Below are 21,084 nucleotides of genomic sequence, written 5' to 3'. Positions count from 1 at the left end.
TGCCATTTCTTTTTAACATTTTTTTACACCTTTATTGGAGTATAATTGCTTTACAATGGTGTGTTATTTTCTGCTTTATAACAAAGTGAATCAGTTATACATATACCTATGTTCCTATATCTCTTCCCTCTTATGTCTCCCTCCCTCCCACCCTCCCTCTTTTGCCATTTTAATTACAGTGTGTCTTGGACCTCTTTGGTTTAAACTTGTTTGGGACTCTCTGTGCTTCCTGGACTTGGATGTCTGTTTCCTTTCCCAGGGTTGGAAAGTTTCAGCTATTATTTCTACAATAAATTCTCTGTTCCTTCCTCTTCTCCTTCTTGGACTCCTATATATAGTGCCAGTATTAGTATGCTTGATGTAGTCCTAGTTTTCTCTTAAAGTGTCCACGTTATTTATTCTTTTTTCTGTTCTGCATGTGTGATTTCTACTACTCATTCTTCCAGTTCACTGATCCATTCCTTTTTATTATATAATCTGCTGTTGATTCCTTCTAGTGTGTTTTTTTTAATTTTAGTTACTATATTCTTCAGCTCTGTTTGATCCTTCCTTATATTTTCTAATTCTTTGTTAGACTTCTCACTGTTTTCATCCATTTTTCTCCTCAGTTTATTGAGCACCTTTGTGATCGTTACCCGGAACTCTTTATTGTGTAGATCGCTTTCCTCCACTCTGCATACATAGTTCTTCTGAGGTTTTATCTTGTTCCTTCTTTTGGAACATATTCTTCTGTTGTCTCATTTTGTTTAATCCTCTGTTTTTATTTCTATGTATTAGGTAGGTTGGTTATGTTTCCTGATCTTGGAGAAGTGGTCTTTTGTAGGTGATATCCTGTGAGGCTCAGCAGCACACTATTCTCTGGTTACCAGAGCTATATGCTCTAGGGCTTCCCCCATATGCAGGGTGTACAGGTTCTTCTTTTAAGGAGGGGTTGACTACTGTGGGTGCACTGGTAGACACTGTGGATGCACTTCTGCCCCCTGCCTGGTTGGCTGCCAGGCCCTTCCTTGTGAGGAGGCTGCCAGTTGCTGGTGGGTGTGGCCATGTCCTCGCACAGCTGGCTGTGGTGCCTTGGGGGTACTAGGGCTTTACTAGCCAGGTCCTCAGGTGCCTGTCTTCAGGGCCCTGGGAGGTCCTGCAGCTGGTGCCCACCTGCTGGTGGGCAGGGCTGTGTCTTGGCATGGTTGGTGAGCTTTATTTGTTAATGAGCAGTGAGATAAGATGATTTCTAATGTTCCCTTCCAGTTTTAGGATTCTATGTTACTTCCCTTACTGTACTGTCTATGCTTTCTTTACCCACTATTCCTCTCATGTATTTTACAAAACATTTAGAATTTATTTTCAGTAACCACATGTAGGATTTATTTTAAGTGTATCTTTAAAGGATGGGGTTGGATCCCCTTGGTATTTATTTTATATCATTTCAAATAAAATTGTCCTACCTTTAGTTCCATAAAACATTAGTTTTTACAAATGGAGGCCCAATTAGGAACAAAAAATCATGAATAATCTTAGTTTGTATTTTTCTTTTCCTTTTTTTTTTTTTTTTTTTCTTGGCAGTGCTGCATGACATGTGGGATCTTCTTAGTTCCCTGACCAGGGATAGAACCCATGCTCTCTGCAGTGGAAGCGTGGAGTCCTAACCACTGGACCTTCAGGGAAATCCCTGTATTTTGCTTCTTTTTTACTTTTGCTGACTCATTGAGGCAGGTCCACCTCAAAGCATGATCCTAGAGATAAGCATATTATCTGGCTTGTTTTATGAACTTTGGAATGACAGGTAAAAATAATTTTTCTCCCAAAAGGTAGAATTCAAGAAAACAATAGGGCTTTTTTCTTTCTTTAATCTTTTAATGTAATGAAATAAGAAATCTAGGTGTTTAACTATGAAGAAGTTTTACAGTGTATTAAAGCAGGTTCTGTAAAATTAAACTGTAAAAACTTATTTTCAAAATGTCATATGTAACTGATTAAAATGTGTTTTTATTTAAAATATACCAGCATGTGCAAAGGCATAACGCATTGCTAAAAAATGTAGTCTGGAAACAAATCAGAATACTGAAAATAAGGCTATAATTTTTTAAATAAGAGGAAAATATTTTCTTTACACATGAAGTTTTTGGTCCAAATGGTATTTAACCCACTGACTGATTAGTCTATTAAGGCATTCTATTCCAGAAAAACTTCATTTTTGGTAAAAATTGATTGCATTAGCACATTACTTATGATAATGGGCATAGATTTTTTTTTTCCCAAAGTGATGCTGTGGTTTTGCTTTTGGAAGAGAGTACAAGTTTTCTGTGGGCTTAAGTATTAAAAATGCTTCTTAAAAACTTGAAATTGTTATGCATTAAACCAGAACTCTTGGAGCTTTTTCAGATTTTACTGTTTATAGTCACTGGTCCCTTGAGTAGATATTTTATGAACCTGTTTTTACTTGCTGGAAAATAGAATTTTCCATAATTAAGGAAAAACATCAGTTATTTTATCCACTTGACTTTGTCTCTGCTTGTTATTGTTTGCTTTAGAGATTTATCTAAGTTATCGACATGATTCAGATTCCAGTGTATGAAATAGAGCTTTTGAGAAGGTGCTTTGAATGGAAAAATAAATATCTTACAAAATATCTAGCTTTGGGTGTGTCTACTTCTGTTTGAATTTCTGGTTTTTCTTTGCATTTATAGCTATACTCCATTATAGTATATATCTTTGAGTATAAAATTGGTTAACACATTGAGAGTTCAGCTTATGAGACAGAGCATGATAAAATCTCAAAACAATTTTCAAATATACCTATTTACAAAAATATGAATATTTTTATTTTAAATAATGTCATTTTACACTCTACATATTTATACATTATGCCCATCTCTTTCATTATTGTAGACATCTTCTAATTTCCAGGAAATCTTCCTGTCTTCCTCAGTGACTGATGTACACAGCCTGTCTTCCATTCAGTCCTCTGCCATCTTCCTCCATAGCTCATAATTTGTGGTGGTAACTCTTTTCATGTCCTGTATATTTTTACTTGACATCTATTTTCATGGCCATTCTTTAGATCCTTAACAAGAGTTGATTTAGTTTAAAAAATTCTATACCTTCTACTTACAAATTAGGATTTTTTTTTTAAGCAATGGCTGTTTAGTGAGTAGATATTTATCTTGCTGTCAAGAAACTTATCTAACAGGGAATGTATAACATTTATAAAAAGCCATGATACTTACCAGAGAGGTAAAGTGCGTGCAAAGTCAGAGGAGGAAGAAATAATTCTACCTGGGCAATCCAGAAGAAGTGGCATCTAAAAATGTTGTGAAATATTTTAAACATAGAGAAGTACAGAGAATAATCTAATAAAGAAATATAATTCTGCCACCTGGAATTAACAAATGTTATTTTTCAGAGGTCTAAAGGTAACATCTTTCTTCCTTTTGAACAAAACAAAGGCTTTAGAATGTTTTAACCTTAGACTTCCCCTTCTTTTAATACCATTTTGTGGTGGTGGTGATAGTGTTTTTGGCTCATCTTTGCTCCTTGTATCCTGTTCTGGCCGTTGGGATTTAATTTCCACCTTGCTGCAGTATCTCCTTTAGCACTTCTTTCACATTTTCCATCTTTTTGTTTTGTTTTGTTTTGTTTTGTTGCGATACACGGGCCTCTCACTGTTGTGGCCTCTCCGATTGCGGAGCACAGGCTCCGGACGCACAGGCTCAGTGGCCATGGCTCATGGGCCCAGCCGCTCCACAGCATGTGGGATCTTCTCGGACCAGGGCACGAACCCGTGTCCCCTGCATTGGCAGGTGGACTCTCAACCACAGCGCCACCAGGGAAGCCCCACATTTTCTATCTTTTTAAGCCCTGCTAAATTCTTTGTGTTTTCCACACGTGTCTTCCAATTTACTCATTTTCTCGCTGTCTGTGGATAATCAACTGCTTAACCTGTCCATTGATGTTTTTTTTCCAAATATTGCTGTTGGATTTTTTTTTAAAGAAAATGTCTGTTTTTTTTGTATTTTTCTTGCCTTATGGCATCTATTTCTTTCTTCATCTCTTTTGACATGAAATATACTTCTTTTAAAAGTTTCTTTCAGATTGTCTTATCTATGGGTCTGAGTGTTAGTCCTGCCATTGGTTGTTTGTGTCTTCTGACTCGTTTTATAAGTGAGGTTCATTTCTTCTTCTTCTTCTTTCTTTTTTTTAACTATGAACCCTTTTTAGTGGGAGTTGCTTTCCCATGAGCCTTGGATTGTGAAGGCATGCTGATATAGAGATTCATGTTTGCTTCTGCCAAGGTCCTATTGGCTTCACTGAATCTGGAACAATTGCTATTCTTAATTTCCTGGTGGGAGAGTAGACTTGGCTATTATGATTTCGTATGTTTTCTTTTCTACCAATGCCCCTAGACTTTCTTGTGACTGTCCCAGGCCAGTGAACAAAATTTTCCTACAAGTTGTTTTACAAATGGGATGGACAGCATTTTGTAGCTCCAGGTTATATGCAGGGAGCCAAGCCTAGTTCCAGCTTCCTACCTCTGACAGGGCTGCAACCTATCTTCTGTCCCTATATGGGTGTCGAATCACTGGTACCCATCACTTCCCTGAACTTCGGCCTCCGCTCATGCTCTGACTTTGCGTTTGTCTATAATTTCTGGCACCTGAGAGTTTTCTTGCTTTTAAACTTAGTTATTTATTTTATTTTATTGTTACAGTATATATAACATTTCTGTGTTGCATAGGGAAGCTTTTCATGTTTCTGTTCATAATTGAGGGGTTGACATTTGAACCATGGCTTTGGAAGACAGGCAATGATGAGGTCATTCCAAGATAATGAAACAGCCTAAACAAAGGTATGGAGTGAGTAGTGATGAGGCTTTCATAGGGAATAACTGAAAACCTCATGGTTGACTTTGACTTAAGTTCAGGGTATGTGGAGATGATTAATGGGAAATGTGTTTGGAAAGGTAGGTTGGAATCAAGTGCAGTAGTCCTTGAATGGTAGGCTAAGGAATTTTGACTTCATTCTACACACAGCAGGGAGCCTATGAACGTCTGTTTGTGTGAGAGCGATGCAGAGCTTTGCCCTAGGAAGAGTAATTTGGTAACCATGAATAGGTTGGAATGGAGAGACCATACTGGAAATAGGGAGCTCATTTAAGAGACTATTAGCAGTAGTCCAGAAGAGGTAATAAGGAGCTGAAATAAGGTAATAATATTGGCAATGAAGATGATGTGTGAGGTAAATAGATGTTTGTAGAGAGATACTGTGATGTAGATTTCTCATTGGTATGCAGGGGAAAGAGGATTCCAAAATGACCTTAAGAGTACATTGAAACTATTAAGAGAAATAAGAGACACGGAGGGGTAGGTTTGTAAAGGAAGATGAGTTCAGTTATGAAAATATTAAATTTATAGTGCAAGTGAGACAGTCAAGCGCAAAGGGCCACCCAAACAGAAAGAAGGGCAAAAGGGGCAAAGGATAGCGTTATAGGGTTTAGTAGAACAGAGGTAGTGAATGAAGGTGGTGGTGAATGAATCCATTTCAGAGATGGAGTCAAGAATTGGAGAAGAGGAAGTAAGCCGAAAAGAAAACTAGTAAATTAGGAAGCAGGTGGAAGAAGAGAAATTTGGGGAATCATGTGTCAAAGCAGTTAGGAGTATGGTCCAAATTATAGGCATTTTTATGGAAGCCACAGGCTAAGAGCATTTCACAGCTGGAGGCTGTCTCCAGGTGTAGAGAGAGTGGAAGATGTTGAGGAGGACAAGAACAGAGAAAGGGTCAGTTCATAGGAGTGAGAGTTAAAACACAGGATATGAAGAATAAAAGGAAGAAAAGGTAGTGAGAGTGGAAATAATGTAGCAGTTTAACTTTTGAAATAAAATATTCTACGGTGTGCATAGGATTTATGAAGTATAGATCTGCACATATATGTTTGTGAATATATAAATGTATTATATACGTTGTATATGTATGTATGTAAATTTTTCCCACTTTTAACATGTAGGTATTGGCATCCTTGGGTTACTCTGTTACCCTGTGATAAAAGATGAACAAGCAGTACTCTAATTTGTCTAATTTAAAAAAGCAAAAACGAAACCTTCACTCGGATCTTCATAATTGGGGTATAATGAAAGGGGGAAGAGAGAGGGCAACATTATTATTGGAATAGATGTGGGAGTAGATGAAGGTCACAGAGTTGGAAAGGAGAAGTACATACTAATTAGTAAAAGGTAAAGGACTTTGGAAATTTGGGCTATGAAAAGCCTATTCCTTATGAAAGCATACTTTGTATTAATAGTGTCAAAGAGAATACGTACAGGGAGATCAGTTTGGTGCTTTGTGACCACCTAGAGGGGTGGGATAGGGAGGGTGGGAGGGAGACACAAGAGGGAGGAGATATGGGGATATATGTATATGTATAGCTGATTCACTTTGTTTTAAAGCAGAAACTAACACACCATTGTTTAAAGCAATTATACTCTGATAAAGATGTTTAAAAAAGAGAGAGAGAGAACATGTAGTTTGGACAGGGACACTATACTTTATCAAATGTCTCTTCTGTGCCATATGCTTTACTTGTATATTTTTTAATTTAATCTTCTAAAAAATAGTATGAGGTATTATTATCTCCCTTTTACAGAGAAAAAAGCTGAAGTTTGAAAAATAAAATAACTTTCTAAATCATAATGTTAGTAATTGTCCAAGGAGGGATTCAAACCCAAATGCATCTGTTTCTAAAATCTTTGTCCTTTCTACTAAACCATTATGTCTTTATATATTTATGTGGCACAGGGACAAAGTGGGAAATGGTACAGGGGAGAAGACTGGGGTGGTGTATATTTAATTTAGAGTCTGTAGTCATTAGGAGACCATGCCAAGGGGGAGAGTTTTCCTTCTTCAACCTTAACAGGCTGCTTACCCAACTACCATTGGATGGGGAGAGGAATTGAATTCGGTTTCTTCATCTGGGCTCTTAGCCTTATTACTAGCCCCAGAGAGCTCAGTATGTTTCATGCTAATAAAGAAATAGAAATTTGAAGCATTATCGTAGGAAAAAATTCCAGTTTATCAGGGCTTTGGCTGAGGCTTCATTGACCAGTTAACTGATTTCATCCATCACTTTGTTTTTGCTGCTTTAGTAGATCAGCTTTTTAACCACTGATCAGTACTTAGCCCTGCTGTTTAGATGTGTAATCTTCAAAGAGTTCTTTGCTGATAAATCTGATTTTACTAACTTTTCTCATCTTAAATTAGTTATTGACTTTGCATGGAAACCAGGAGGGAGTCTACTAAAGCAGTAGAAAGAACAATATGAATGTAACATGTTTTAGTATTAAATATACTTCAAGATGAATTATTATAATTAACATGAATTATTACAAATGGAATAAAAGTAGCTATAAGTAGTAATATTTGGTGAAATCAAGGTCAACTAGGAATGGTTTAGTGTTTCCATGCAGATTGTTGACTGGATTAATGGCAGCTGTGGTTGTGACTATATTTTGTGCACTACTCTTTTTTTAATGAAATATTTCATACATAGAAAATATATAGTATATGTACTTTATAAAGAGTAATAATAAAACAGTTGCTAAATTGTTTCCATTCTCATTGCTTCTCCCTCCTCTACTCCTTCAAGTCCTGTATTTTGAATTCTACTTATTAAGGTATGAGGTGGAGCATAACCAATGCTGTTGAAACTACCTGTGTGCATTTCTCTTACCCCTACTGTGGTTCCACCTAACATCAGAGATTCACTCACCCTGAATATGGTGATTATCATTTCCTTGCTTTTCTTTACAGTTTGATCATATATATATCTTGTTTGTAGTTTTTGTTTTCTCAGCATTGTTTGAGATTCCCTAATGTTGATACATGCGTGCATGTATCTGTAGCTCCTTTGTTTTTACTGCTGTATAATATTCTACTGTATAAGTAATAATAATTTGTCCATTCTCCTGTCAATGGACACTTGGGTTGTTTCTTTTGTTCTTTTACTGTAAGAAACACTACTGCTATAAGTATTGGGTGGGCCAAAAAGTTCGTTCAGGTTTTTCCGTAACATGTTACGGAAAACCCGAACAAACTTTTTGGCCCACCCAATACTAGGAATAGGCCCCTTGGAGCCCCTCGACGGAGAAGTCTAATAGGTTTTCTGTCCCTGTCTGCTATTATTACCACCCTAAAATTACAAGAAGGGGAGAGGCACAAGTAGCAGGTTCTAACTCTTTTCCAAGTGGCTTATACCTCCCTTGCATCTACCTCCTGTGCAGGTCTAGGGGAAGAGAGTGTATGAGATATTGGCAGGGGATGGCAGCATTAACCATACCTGAATACACCCTTCACTTTAAAATATCTTAACTTATGTGTTAGGATTGTCCCGAGAAACGGAACCATTAGGAGAAATAGAGGAAGGGAGGGAGGAAGGGAGGGAAGGAAGGGGAGAGATGGAGGAAAGGAGGGAAGGGAGGAAGGGAGGGAAGGAAGGAAAGGGAGGGAGGGAGGGAGGGAGGAAGGCAAGCAAGGAAGGAAGGGAGGGGAGGGAGGGAGGGAAGGGGGGAGCAAGGGAGGAAGGAAGGGAAGGGGGAAGGGAGGGAGAGAGAAAGGAAGGGAAGGGGGAGGGAGGGAGGAAGGAAGGAAGGAAGGGAGGGAGGAAGGGAGGAAGGAAGGAAGGAAATTATAAGGTATTGGCTCATGCAGTTATGGAGGCTGAAAAGTCCCATGACCTGCTGTCTACAAGCTGGAGAGCTGGGAAAACCAGTGGTGCATTTTATTTTATTTTATTTTATTTTATTTTTTTGCGGTATGCGGGCCTCTCACTGTTGTGGCCTCCCCCGTTGTGGAGCACAGGCTCTGGACGCGCAGGCTCCGGACGCGCAGGCTCAGCGGCCATGGCTCACGGGCCCAGCCGCTCCGCGGCATATGGGATCCTCCCAGACCGGGGCACGAACCCGTATCCCCTGCATCGGCAGGCGGACTCTCAACCACTTGCGCCACCAGGGAGGCCCAGTGGTGCATTTTAAAGGCCTGAGACAGAACCAATGGTGTAGATGCTAGTCCAAGTCTAGATGCCAGTCTGGAGCACCAAGGACAAGAGATCAGTGTTCCAGTTTAAAGAGTCAGGCAGAGTGAATTAAACTTTCCTCCACCTTTTTGTTAATCTCAGGTTCTCAACAGATTAGATAATACCCACCCACACTAGGGAAGGCCCTCTGCTTTACTGAGTTCATCAATTCAAATGCTAATCTCTTCCAGAAACACCCTTACAGACACTCAGATACACACACAGAGTAATGATAAACCAGATATCTGGGTGTCCTGTGGCTTATTCAACATAATTTTATGTTGATGCATAAAATTAACCACCACAGCTTCTTTTGTCATACGATTATACATTGTAGTTCTCTAGGTCTCTGCCTTAGTCCTTTCTCCCTTCTCATTCTGTCTCCTCTCCCTAAATATTAAGCATCTACTCTTATGGTTTCAAATACCATCTAAATACTGATAACTTCCAAATTACATTCATTCCATAATTTTATTCTTAGCACTTGGTGCATATATCCAGCTACCATTCTGCATCTCAACTCATGTATTTCTTATATAAGCGCTTCAGACTCAAGTCCAAAATTAAACTCATGATCTTTCTCTTTTCTCTTGTCCCACCCCAATTTGCTTCTCCTCCTCCAGTTTTCCATTGTCTCTGTGAGGGCATCTTTTCTGTTATACCTGACTAGGTAGCTGGAAGTTGAGCTTGACAATACTTCCTCCTTCCCTCCCCTTCCCCCATATTCAGTTAGTCCTTAAATATCTCTTGAACTAGTACTTTATTTCCACTGCCTCCACCCTAGTCCAGGAACCATTGTCTCAAGCCTGGAATAGAGAAACATTCTCATACGGAGTGTCTCTATAATCAACTTCTGCTTCTCTAATCCACTGTGCAGCCAAACTAGCCTATTTAAATTACCAGGTTCCTGACAAATTTTTAGTTGCTTCCCATTGCCCTTTGAATAAAATTTCTTAACATTCCTATAAGGCCTTCTTTTGGATACTTTCTGCCTGTATCACTAGCCTCATCCTGAGCTGGAGTGACCTTTTCCCTGTATTCTCAGTATGCGCTGTGGCTCCTTACTGCTTTACCTAAGTCCTTCCCTTTGCTAGACCATTGCTGTACTCCTCTTGCCTTGCTAACTCTTCCTCATCCTTTGGATCTAAGCTTAACTGTCATTTCCTTAGGAAGGCCTTTTCTAAACTTGCTCATGTTGGTTTCCCTTTTTATCCACACCCATAGAGCCCTGACTTTCTCTTTCATGATATTTATTAACATCTTTTTTTTTCCCCCCTACTGAATTACAAGTTCCATGAGAGCCTGGAGTCTTTTCTGTCTGTTTTATTCTGAGAGTAGCTTCAATACCTGGCAAATAGTAGATACTGAGTAATTTTTTTTATTTTTTGAAAAATGAATGAGCTGCATACATATGAATTTTTGCATTTTACCTGTCCCACACTTGGGGAAAAATTACTCATTCTTCCTTTATAAAGATGTGATGAAACATCCGGCTTACATCTGTTACTAGCATGGAATTCATAGTAAAACATTACATTAGACAAACCAGAATGGGCTATGTCGTCTATGTGTTCAGTAATTCACACTCAAATCAAGAAAGTATTCCTTTCACTATGTAGTTACATTAACTTTCAGTAATAGCTATCTTGACCTAAAATTCCTGGTGTGTTCTTTGATAGTAATAAATTGTACAGTTTGCTTCAGTTATAATTCAGAAAGACTTATCTGAGCAATCTGTAATTACCTCTTACTTTGGCACAATGTGGCTTTTAATTTCCAAATCTGAGCTTTGTTGTTCAGATGGTCTAAATGTCTGGAATAATTGGTCATTTGATTACCAATTATGTTAGTGTAAGTCTGAAATCAGCTTTTATAAGTAGTTTATTCAAGTTGCTGGCTAGATAATAAAGTGAAGAGTAGCATCATGACTGTTTGTGTAATTTGTTATATTTTTGGTTGGAGTTCATGAAGCCATGTATTTTTATGACCAAACTGCCCTCAGAATTATGGACAGTAATTCTGACTTGTAGCGCTTTTCCTCATTTATGTTAGAATATATGGTTATCAATTTCTCTATGTAGACAGTTTATCTGTTATTCTGACATTGTGATTGGATTAGGACACCTGAGCACTAACCTCAGTTTTTTAGAACACTTCTGCATTTTAGTGATAATTGTCTGAGCACATCATTGCTCTGATTGTTTTTAAATCTTGAGACAGACTTCAGGTTGTTAAGGTAAATCTTTTATAGCTTTGGCTGAATTTCTTATAAGAGCTCTTGGTCTTGACAGCTGAAATGTGTTAGCTGATCTCTCTTAATGGTACTTAGGTTTGAATTTTGCAGGCTGGGAGGCAGAACTACTTGGAACTGGTCTTTTCAACGCATGATGGCTTTAAATGCAGACTTTAAAAAGTGGGCCACCTTGTAAAAAGAAAGTCTTAGTCTCTAGAGTTCATTCCCTTTCTTAGTTTGAACCAGTCCAAGTTTATAACTCAATGGAGTTAAAAAGTTGGGCTTTTTTTAAATTTTTTAACTCTCCATAGGGCCTGGTAATTTGAGGTGGAGGAAACTAATATGAACTTCACGTTTTCATTTCAGTTTAAATTCTGAGATTCTTTGATTCTCTGGAGCCAAAAGCATTTCAAGGGTTTTCATGAGGAGGTTATGACTGGAGGGGAAGAGTGCTGCCTCTTGGTTCTGAGTGACAACCCCTGCCCTCTGCCCCTAGCTGAGAACTCAAAGAATTGTTACATAGCACTAAAATGAGCTGAGTCCAAAACTGCAGCCATATGGTCAATATAGGGCTTTTAAAGGAAGGGAAATAGTAAAAGAGTAATTTCAGAGGAACTCTCTTATGTTAGAGAACTGAGAAAATGGAGTCTTTCTGAAGCTAAGTGTAAATTATACCACCTTCTTTGGGAGCAAAAGCTGCTAAATGTAACAGAAGAAAATGACAGTGTAGGAAATCAAAGTTCAGGAACAGGCTTTCAAGTGTGGTTTTCTTATGCTTAATCCTTTACTCCCCTCTCAGGATCCATTCCCTCCTTTTCCTCCTCCTTCTCCAAAGTCTGCTTGAAAGAGATTTTGATGGGTAATGGCAAAGGAAGGCACCTTTAGACGTAGTATAAATTAGGGCATAAGATGCCCTTTGTACAGGAATTATCTTAGACATGCTTTTGAAAACATACTCTTTTTTTAGCCTTATTTAAGAAAATAATCAAAGGTATGATTTTTAAATCTTTGAGTTTAGTCTGCTTTCAGTAAAAATAAGGTATAGGTACCAAAATAAGCAAAGCTCTTTTTTTTCTTTCCTGGTTTCTGCTTGTAAGATTTACAGGTATTTAAAATAAACCCATGAAAAACAGAAATACTGTCCTGGGATTGGCTAAAGAGTCAGAGCAATTACCTCCAGGCTCCAAAATCCAACTGAGCTTGACTTTTGGAAATAAATTTGGCTAAGACTTCTTCCTTATTCTGTTGTATAAAGGTGTACATGAAATGATACTGACCTCTGCCAGAAACCCCAGGAATCCTATTCAGTGATGTACTTGTAATGGTCATGAAAGAATTAAATCAACACAGATGTGGATTAATGTGAAAAAGTAGGCAAAACACTAAATTCTCATTGTGTGGTTTCAGTGTTGCAGATCCTTCAAAATACTTTGGTATACCACAATAATTAAAGGGTTTAAGAATGTTAAGATACTTAGAAAATAAAAACCCACAGTTGAATAACAAGAATGACCTGTTTTATTTTTAAAATTGAAATTAATGTAGATTGCCATGGTGAAAATAGGTTGAAATATTTAATAATAACTGTTTTGTGCAGCCCTAGAGATCAAAAACAGTAATGTAAATAAGCAGGTCTTTAAAGAATCACACTTACAAATATGTTTAATGTAAGTGATTGCTAGAAGGGAAATGCATTTTTTTCAATGCTACGCAAAGAAATTTTAATGGACTTGATGTTGGCAGTGAGAATCTACAAATTAGCATTAATAACTCAAATTTTAAAATATTTGCTCATTGCTCTAGATTATGACTGTATTCAAGAAATACTGTTTTCAAACACTAATCATTTTAAATAAACTTTTAAAAACACATTTATGACATCAATAAGTATGACTGTTTATTACATTTTACCTATAAAAAGTTGAACTGTTTTATATACTCTTTATGGAAACAGTGCACAGTCATAAATTAAAAGATGCAACTGTTTTGGATATTTTACTGGTGGTCCTGTGTTTTCCTGCCAGCAGTGCAGCTGTTTCAGGTTTCTCAGGATAACATATAAAAAGCTGTATGTACACTGCAAGTTTATGCTTGAATTGCCAAGCCAGAGATGGTATGACTCAACTTTCCCAGAAGCAAGTTATACCAAAATGTGATGAATTAAAACAGCTAGTTGCACAGTGGTTTGTATTCAGTTATGAAAACCAGTTCTCATTTATGATAGTTGGCTTTGTAAGGTTGACACATTCTACTGTGGTACTTGAATTTTGCCATGAGTAAAGAGCCATTGGAGCTAAGACTGTGCTTTTGAGGGTCTGAGGAAAGAGAAAAGGGTGATACAACACTATCTGGGGTGTGGATAAAACTTAGCTGGAAACTTGTGTCAGGAATGGAACATTTTCATTTTCAAGATACCTATAAAAATATTACTCATTTATTTGTGTGATAGTTACTGAATTCTCAATGAAGAGAATTGATTTTATGCTGTTCCAGATTAATTTTTAGACTTTCTGAGGTGATTTAACACTTACCTCATTTCTCATGCATCATAGTCTTAACAGTGGACATTTTATTTTATCCTGGGAGGTAATAAGCAGATACCTTTGTGGCCATGTGTTAGGTTTGGTGAATCCCTATTTAAATCCTGTGACACCCAAGGTTGTATTAAGAGTTTGACAACAACTGTTTAAAAACAGTAGTCTCCAAAGTGAGATGCATCCCACCAGGATATCTAAGATGGGATGTAGGGAGAAAATATTAGAACTTTTATTTAAACATTTTAGTTTCATCCTTTAAATGTTTCAAATTATACATTATATATATTTTATAATATACTTACAATATTAATATATTATGTGTATATACTATATAATAGTATATAATATATAAATACTTTATGTAACTTATGAACAAGTATACAAGTTTTGGAGCTGCACGCTCAAATATTTTTACTGCTATAAATATACTATCAAAAAGTTTGGAGATTGTTGCTCAATAAATATTCATTTCCTTTCTCCTTTCACTTTCCCCTTTCACCCTTGGCAGAGAAGCAAAGAATTAACACCTTGATTTGTGGCAGTGTGAATAAATTATAGCCAATTGCAGGAGCTTATGCTGTGTCTTACTCTGACCACTTTTTCTATTTGGCCTCTTGTATTGCCATATATTTTTTAATCACACAAGCTTATTAAACATGGATACAAATGAAAAACAGACTTATTATGTTAGAAATAATAAGTTGCTCATGCATCAAGACTTTGACACACAGGAAGTCTGAATGAATGAATAGAAAAGTTTCCAAGTTATTCAAATGTTCTGGTACCTGATTTATTCATTTGCTATACCTGTAATTCTTAGGTGGATGAAGCTCCTTTACTTCCTGAGGCCTGAAGAAACAATGTGGTTTCTTAAACTAGGCATTAAAGCAAAGCTGGAAATACTTGTTTTCTGACAGTGCTGGTAGTCATGCTAAGAAGTTGTCCCTCTTTGGCCAGGATTATCCCATTTTTTAGGGCTGTTTGTGTACATTTATCAAGGTAGAAAGTTTTAATTGCTAAGTAACATGTGTGTAATTGAAGAATAATAGTGTCTGTTACAGTCTTTTAAGATTGACTCAAAAGACTCTTCTGTATTTACTAATTGGGACATTCTTTTGAACCCAGGCTCAGTTTTAGAGATTGCTTGGATGTAGTTTTCTAAGGTTTCCTTTCCTGTAAGGAGGGAGACAATATATTTTTGTAATAGTGAAGTAATTTTGAAGTAACTAGTATGTTCTCTCCCCATTATCACTTGTTTATGTATTTTCTTCAGAACATATTTATGTAAAATTTAGTAATACAATAGTATTATGATGTGCATTTATTTATTAAGAGTATGCCAGGAAGGAGAGCGGCAGTTAGGTACCCGAACAAGAGCCAGCAAAATAAATTAGTTCCGAAAATTGGGAATAGGGAGCATTTTAAAAACAAGTATTATTTTTGAAACCTCCTTCAGGGCTGTTTTTAGATCTTAATGTAATTTGCTTTATAGTTTAGAGTTGGTATGTTTCCTTTTAAAAGGAAATAATGCATTTATAAAGTCTGAACATTTCAGCCTTAGAACTCTTCTTTGACATTTGAATAGTTTTACTGTTGCTTTTTAAAGTGTTACCGATTTATATGTGCTTTCTGTATCAGTGGTACACGTTTTGTTTTGTTTTAGGTATTTAAACCACGTCAGAGCTGCCTCTCCACAGGACCTTGCTGGAGGCTATACTTCTTCTCTGGCTTGTCACAGAGCACTACAGGATGCCTTCAGTGGGCTTTTCTGGCAGCCCAGTTAACCTTTATTTCTCCTCTATAAGATTTGGACCCTGGAGCCGAACCAGGGAGCTAGCAAAAGTAAAGCAGACTTGTAAAATTATAGCCATTTGCAGCTTTACAGCAACAGTATTACCACTAGCAGCTGTGTTAAAGTATTTATAGAGAGCAAATTTCAGAACTAAGCTGAGTAATATAGTGGATAAATATTTGTGAAAAAGATTTATTTTTTACTTATATTTTTCTGAGAGGGATTGAAGCTGTAAGCCTCATCTAATGGAAGCTATGAATAATTCACCTGTGTATGTTTGAGGTTGACAGACTTGTAAAATCTTTTAAAAAATAAAGCTAGACTTTATACTGTTTTGTGGTTTTTCTCTTATTACAGTGTTTTACTTGAACACACATTAAAAATGCCATTTTGAATACGACATTTAGTGTTAATATCCAAGTCTGTTATTTCTTCTCATAAAATGTTCCATTTTTTCCCCAATGTCTTCTTAATACTAGTCCAGACACGTGGATATATTTCCTTCTACCAACAGGTTGTGGCAAGTAAAACTTGACCTGTGATAATGTCACTCTCTCAACATTAAGGACTCAGTGCCTGTTTTGAGCAGTGGAAAGTGAGACGAACCTTGATCAATGTGTTATATAGTTCCCAGCTGTGAGCCTCACTTAGGCTAAACCAGAGCAGAGTACTAACCTGCTTTAATGACAAATTCAAAGAAGTAAGTTAATAAAATTTAATACTTAAAAGGCACCTTTCACCTCAATGTGAGCTCATTTTATGATGAAACCTTGGAGACTGGAATGAATATATTTTAAATGAAATTTCCCTATGAGTAAATTGCACACTCTGGTAGTTTCTGTTGAAACTTCAAAGGCTTTTAGTATACCCAGAATGTTGCTTAAAGAGTTTGGATGTGGATAGGATATATATTTGTAGCATCTCAACCTTGTATGAGTCTGTTACCTAGACAACTGGGTATGGGACATTGTTTCTCAAGGAAATTAAAGGATTTTCTATTAAATCTCCATTACAACAGTTAGAGTGGAAAGTTATGTGAAACAAGATTTGTGGGTTATATTAGGGTGGAATATCCATATGTAACAGCTCCATCTTATTTGACTAAGTAGGTATTAATTTCAGGAGTACATCTTCATCTTTATAACACTTCTAACTATCTTTGATAATTGAGAAAACCAAGGCATTGAATAATTGAATTGAGTAGGCCAAGATCATATACACAAGTTAGTAAAAAGCCAAAATTAGAACAAAAGTTTTTTATCCAAGTCTAATTCTATCTATAACTCTGCTAGTCTGCATCCTATTTCTCATATCTATTAGTTTTCCCCAATAGAGGACTAGCATTTTAAGTACAATACATAAATCTGTTCAAAGAATAGTGAGAACGTTGGACTTGTGGTTAGGGATTTTCTGTACTCAACTGCCAAAGTAAGTTCAACTGGTAGGTTCTTTAAAAAAGAAACACTATTATTTATTCTCAGTACCTTGTATGATGTATTTAAATGGAAGGAACTAATTATTAACAAAACATTTCAAAGGCTTTCAAAACTTTTTTTTGAGCCTACCTTATTATTGTGGAAATTGCCTGCACCTGATTTGGCAAATCAGTTAAATTCCACCACCTATATATGTTTGTAATTATTTTGCCCTTACTATGGCCATACTTTGTTCAATAGGCTGGATTTAGAAGTTAACTGACCCTATTAGATCAAAGGGAATGGTGAAAGATAACCTAATGGCAACAATTCACTAGATAACAAATATTCTACATTGATGAAATTATCCCCAATCCTCCCAGTGATTTCCTCTCTCAGAGACAAAAGGCTGTACAAGTCTTTTCATCTACATGAATTTAATAAGTCTTTTAATATTTTATAACAGTAGCACAGAAACAACTACTGAGCATTAACCTATATGCCAAGCACTGTACTTCATGCTTTATGAATTGTCTAATCCTTGTAACAGTGCTAATATTATTTCCCCATTTTAACAGGTGGAGATGCTAAGGCATGGAGAGGTTCAGCAACCTACCAAAGGTCAATACATCTTAAAAGGAGAAGAGTTTGGATTTGAACCCAAGTGGTTAAACTGCAGAGTCCATGTTCTAGAGATAACTGTCAAACTTATAAACGACAGCTGTGCAAAACCAAATCTGAGTAGTCAAACTTCTTAAGACTTCCAGGAAATTTTACGGATCAGGTATCTAGTTCTTATATGGGATATAAGTGACATCAACTAAATAACGGTGTTGATATCCTTGAGCGAAGTCCTGAGGAATTCATTATGTAGAACAGGATTTGACTGCTAACTGCACTCCCTTTTAAGCAGATATTAATGGATTGAATACATTTACATGGTAATTAGGAAGCATTTTCTTTCAATAAATATTTGATTTAAGCTTCTCTTAGAAGTTACCTTTAGGCTGTCAGCAGGTGGTTTGGAATAATCATTTCAAAATCTAATTAAGGTGGCAGAAAACTTGTCAAAAAGTTAACAAAATTAAAAAATTCTATCTAATGAGTGTTCTAGCTGCCATTTTCTAGTGGATTAAATAACCAAGAGTTCAGTTACTAGGTATCACATCACAAAGTTTAGGGTGAGCCAAATTTAAATAATGAAATAATCACATGTTCACTTATCCACTCTGAGGGAAAAAGGAGAAGGTTAAAGTGTGTTAATAGAAGCATTTAAGGAATTCTGTTTTCTTTACAATTATATATTGCATATTTTTTCTAATTAAGGGGTGACTAAATGGATCTTACCACTTTACATATGAATAAGATCATTTGCACCCACACTTAATATTTATAGCCTAGCACATGGATGTATCAATACAGTCCTAGGAAAAAAGTTCTTATGCCTACTTGCAAATTAATTACCTTCACGTAGATCGGGAGAAGGCAAACTGTAGACCCCTGGCCAAATCCAGGGGCTTCCTTTTTTTGTATGCTCCATGAGTTAAGGTTGGTGTCTGTATATTTTTAAGGTTGGAAAAAGCCAAAGGAATAATATACTTTTTAACATGTGAAAAGCATATGAAATTAAAATTTCAGTGTTCATAGTTTTTTTTTTGAATATGTATGTGTTTATGTATTGTCTATGGCTGCTTTTGGACTACTATGGCAGAGTTGAGAGGCAGCAGAGACCTTATAGCTTAGAAAGCCTAAAATATTAAATGACCCTTTACAGAAAGTTTGCTGACCCTTGACCTACATACACTTGGAGGGGAGGGAGAGGAAGAAAATTGGAAGTCCCAAACTAGCAATCCCTGGCTGAATTAGCCCTCAAGGTTTTGCGTAGGATAGGTTGGGTTGAACTCCAAAACCATTTTAAGTGTCTTTCGATAAGGGATAAAGGCTTCAATTCATTACTTCCCTATACTTCTTACCATTTATTGCCATCATCTATTTATATTACCTAGCTTCCGAAGGCATTTGAGTTTGTAATTAATGACTTAGATTAGGGGTCCTCAAACTTTTTCTGTAGGACCAGAGAGTAAATATTTTAGGCTCTGTGGGCCAAGAGACAAAACTGAGGCCATTATGTAGATACAAGAGATACAATAAATTGGCACAATTTTTTAAATTAACGGACTTCAAAATATAACTAAGTGCATTGTTTGTAGGGCTTTTTGGAGAATTACCTTTCCTTTGATTGGGGTTCTAAGTGTTCCTATCATCAAAATGAATTTTAATTGATCACATGTTGATGGTTATATGTAATGAGATTTTACACATTTCATCTTTAAAAAAGTCTTTTCAGACAGATACTGCCAAATTCTAGAACATGTGATTTTAACTGAACATATACATCACTCGGAAGGCATCTGTAAAACTATGAGATTCTTAATCTCTTGGTATTTGCCTTTTAGCATGTCATTACAATAACACATTAATCACTTCCAATTGAAGATCAGATGGAAGTTCAATTGCAGTTAAATGCATTTTGAAATATGGAAATTTCCTTTGCATTTGCACCAAGGTTCCAAGAATGCTGAACTCAGAAAATATATCCACTGCTAATTTATGAGAATGAAAATCTTGTTTCTTGTTTTAATTTTTGATAGCATGAGAAATGTACAGTTGTAGTCATTTCAGACTACTGCAGTATGTTTCACATTAAAGTTATGTTTGCCTTTTAATTGTAGGTTGATATCTTTGAGAAATATTATCAAGTCTTTAGCAAAAACTAATTTCCAAAGACACTCAGTGTTTTAGAAGTGTTTAAGATTGGTTCTTCTTAAGAAAAATTTCAGTCTTGTCCATGAACCCAAAAAATTGCAGTCATACCTTACAATTGCTAAGCAAATAAAACTTAGGTTAAGCTGAAGAAATTCAGCTTCAATTTCTGACAAAATTCAAGAACTTTGAGGATGGTTAAAGTCCATGAAAGCAAATGAAGTTTATCATTGACATTACTGGTTCACTAACACATGATAGATTCAAATATTTGCTGCAATGTACTTGCTGGTGAATAATATAGTGAATAACTATAGGTTTTAAACACTGTGCATTTTCATAAGCTTTGTAAATTTTTCCAACTAGAGCTTTTTCTACCTGACACTTTTCTTTTTAACCATCATCAGTTATAACACATCAGATTCTACTTCAGGTTTTACAGAGTTAGTTTTCTCAGTTTCTTTGAAAGTATTCACCAGTAGTTGTTCCGTGCAGAGTATTCATAGAGGCTAATTCTTCAGTAACTTCAAAGTCAGAATTGACGCCTCAAATAAACAAGAACTGAGCAGTATTAGTAATGTCTATCAACTCATCAAGAGTAAAGAACTACTTGGACACATTACCTTTTTGACTATTGATGGTGCTCCCAATGTTCTCAACTCTGAGCAACTGTCCTTGCCAAAAGGTCAACAGTCCTTGACGAGTTTGCTTTCTCCAGACACATTTCTTAGACTGCTGCTTTCAAACACAATTACTCACCGACAGTAAATGGTTTTCCTTGTTTGGCTTAACAAAAGAGTCACTTGGAGACTTACTTTGGTTGTAGCCTCACTTTCATTTTGTGAAGAAATTCTGCTATGAATTTCCAGTTTAAATATCTAATTTTCTGACAGTTGCTTGCCTGTGAGTTGGAAATACTGTGATGAGTACTTCTTTGAGAAATGTCAAAGTATATTGTACTTTAGCTCAGGTATGGATGCTTTGTCATCTAATTCAATGTCAAAAAAATTCACACTCTACTGTGCCTTAAAAGCACAACAACATGAATGGCCACTTTTCTTATTTTGGAATGAGGGATACATACTGGTAACAGTAAAATAAAATGTTATAGCTTGGCAATACACATGGCACTCAAAATGTTGTTGACTTACAACAGTGTCACTGTGGTTTGTAGTGTGCTGAGCAGCAGTATGAAGTGATGAGAATCATATCCCATCTGTGTTGCAACTACTCAACTCTGCTGTTATACCATGAGGGCAGCCATAGCCAGTATGTAAACAAATGAG

General features: G+C 36.4%; 1 protein-coding gene across 2 annotated transcripts in view; it reads left to right on the top strand.

Annotated features, from left to right (window-relative positions):
- Window positions 1-17,855, top strand: part of MNAT1 (MNAT1 component of CDK activating kinase) — a 217,366-nt gene extending 199,511 nt beyond the window's left edge. The window contains exon 8 of one of the 2 annotated variants that reach the window (XM_060096098.1): window positions 17,614-17,855. In XM_060096098.1, coding sequence (XP_059952081.1) covers window positions 17,614-17,626 — 13 coding nt within the window. In that variant the 3' untranslated portion in view covers window positions 17,627-17,855. Of the gene's footprint in view, window positions 1-15,491; window positions 15,943-17,613 lie in introns of those variants that run through there. The other variant, XM_060096097.1, reaches the window with a different exon arrangement.
- Window positions 17,856-21,084: the final 3,229 nt, after the last annotated feature.

This window comes from Mesoplodon densirostris, chromosome 4 (assembly GCF_025265405.1).
Source record: "Mesoplodon densirostris isolate mMesDen1 chromosome 4, mMesDen1 primary haplotype, whole genome shotgun sequence".
In the NCBI taxonomy this organism is placed as follows: Eukaryota; Metazoa; Chordata; class Mammalia; order Artiodactyla; family Ziphiidae; genus Mesoplodon; species Mesoplodon densirostris.
The sequence above is the reverse complement of the archived record's forward strand: the minus strand, read 5'-3'. Positions and strand labels throughout refer to the sequence as shown.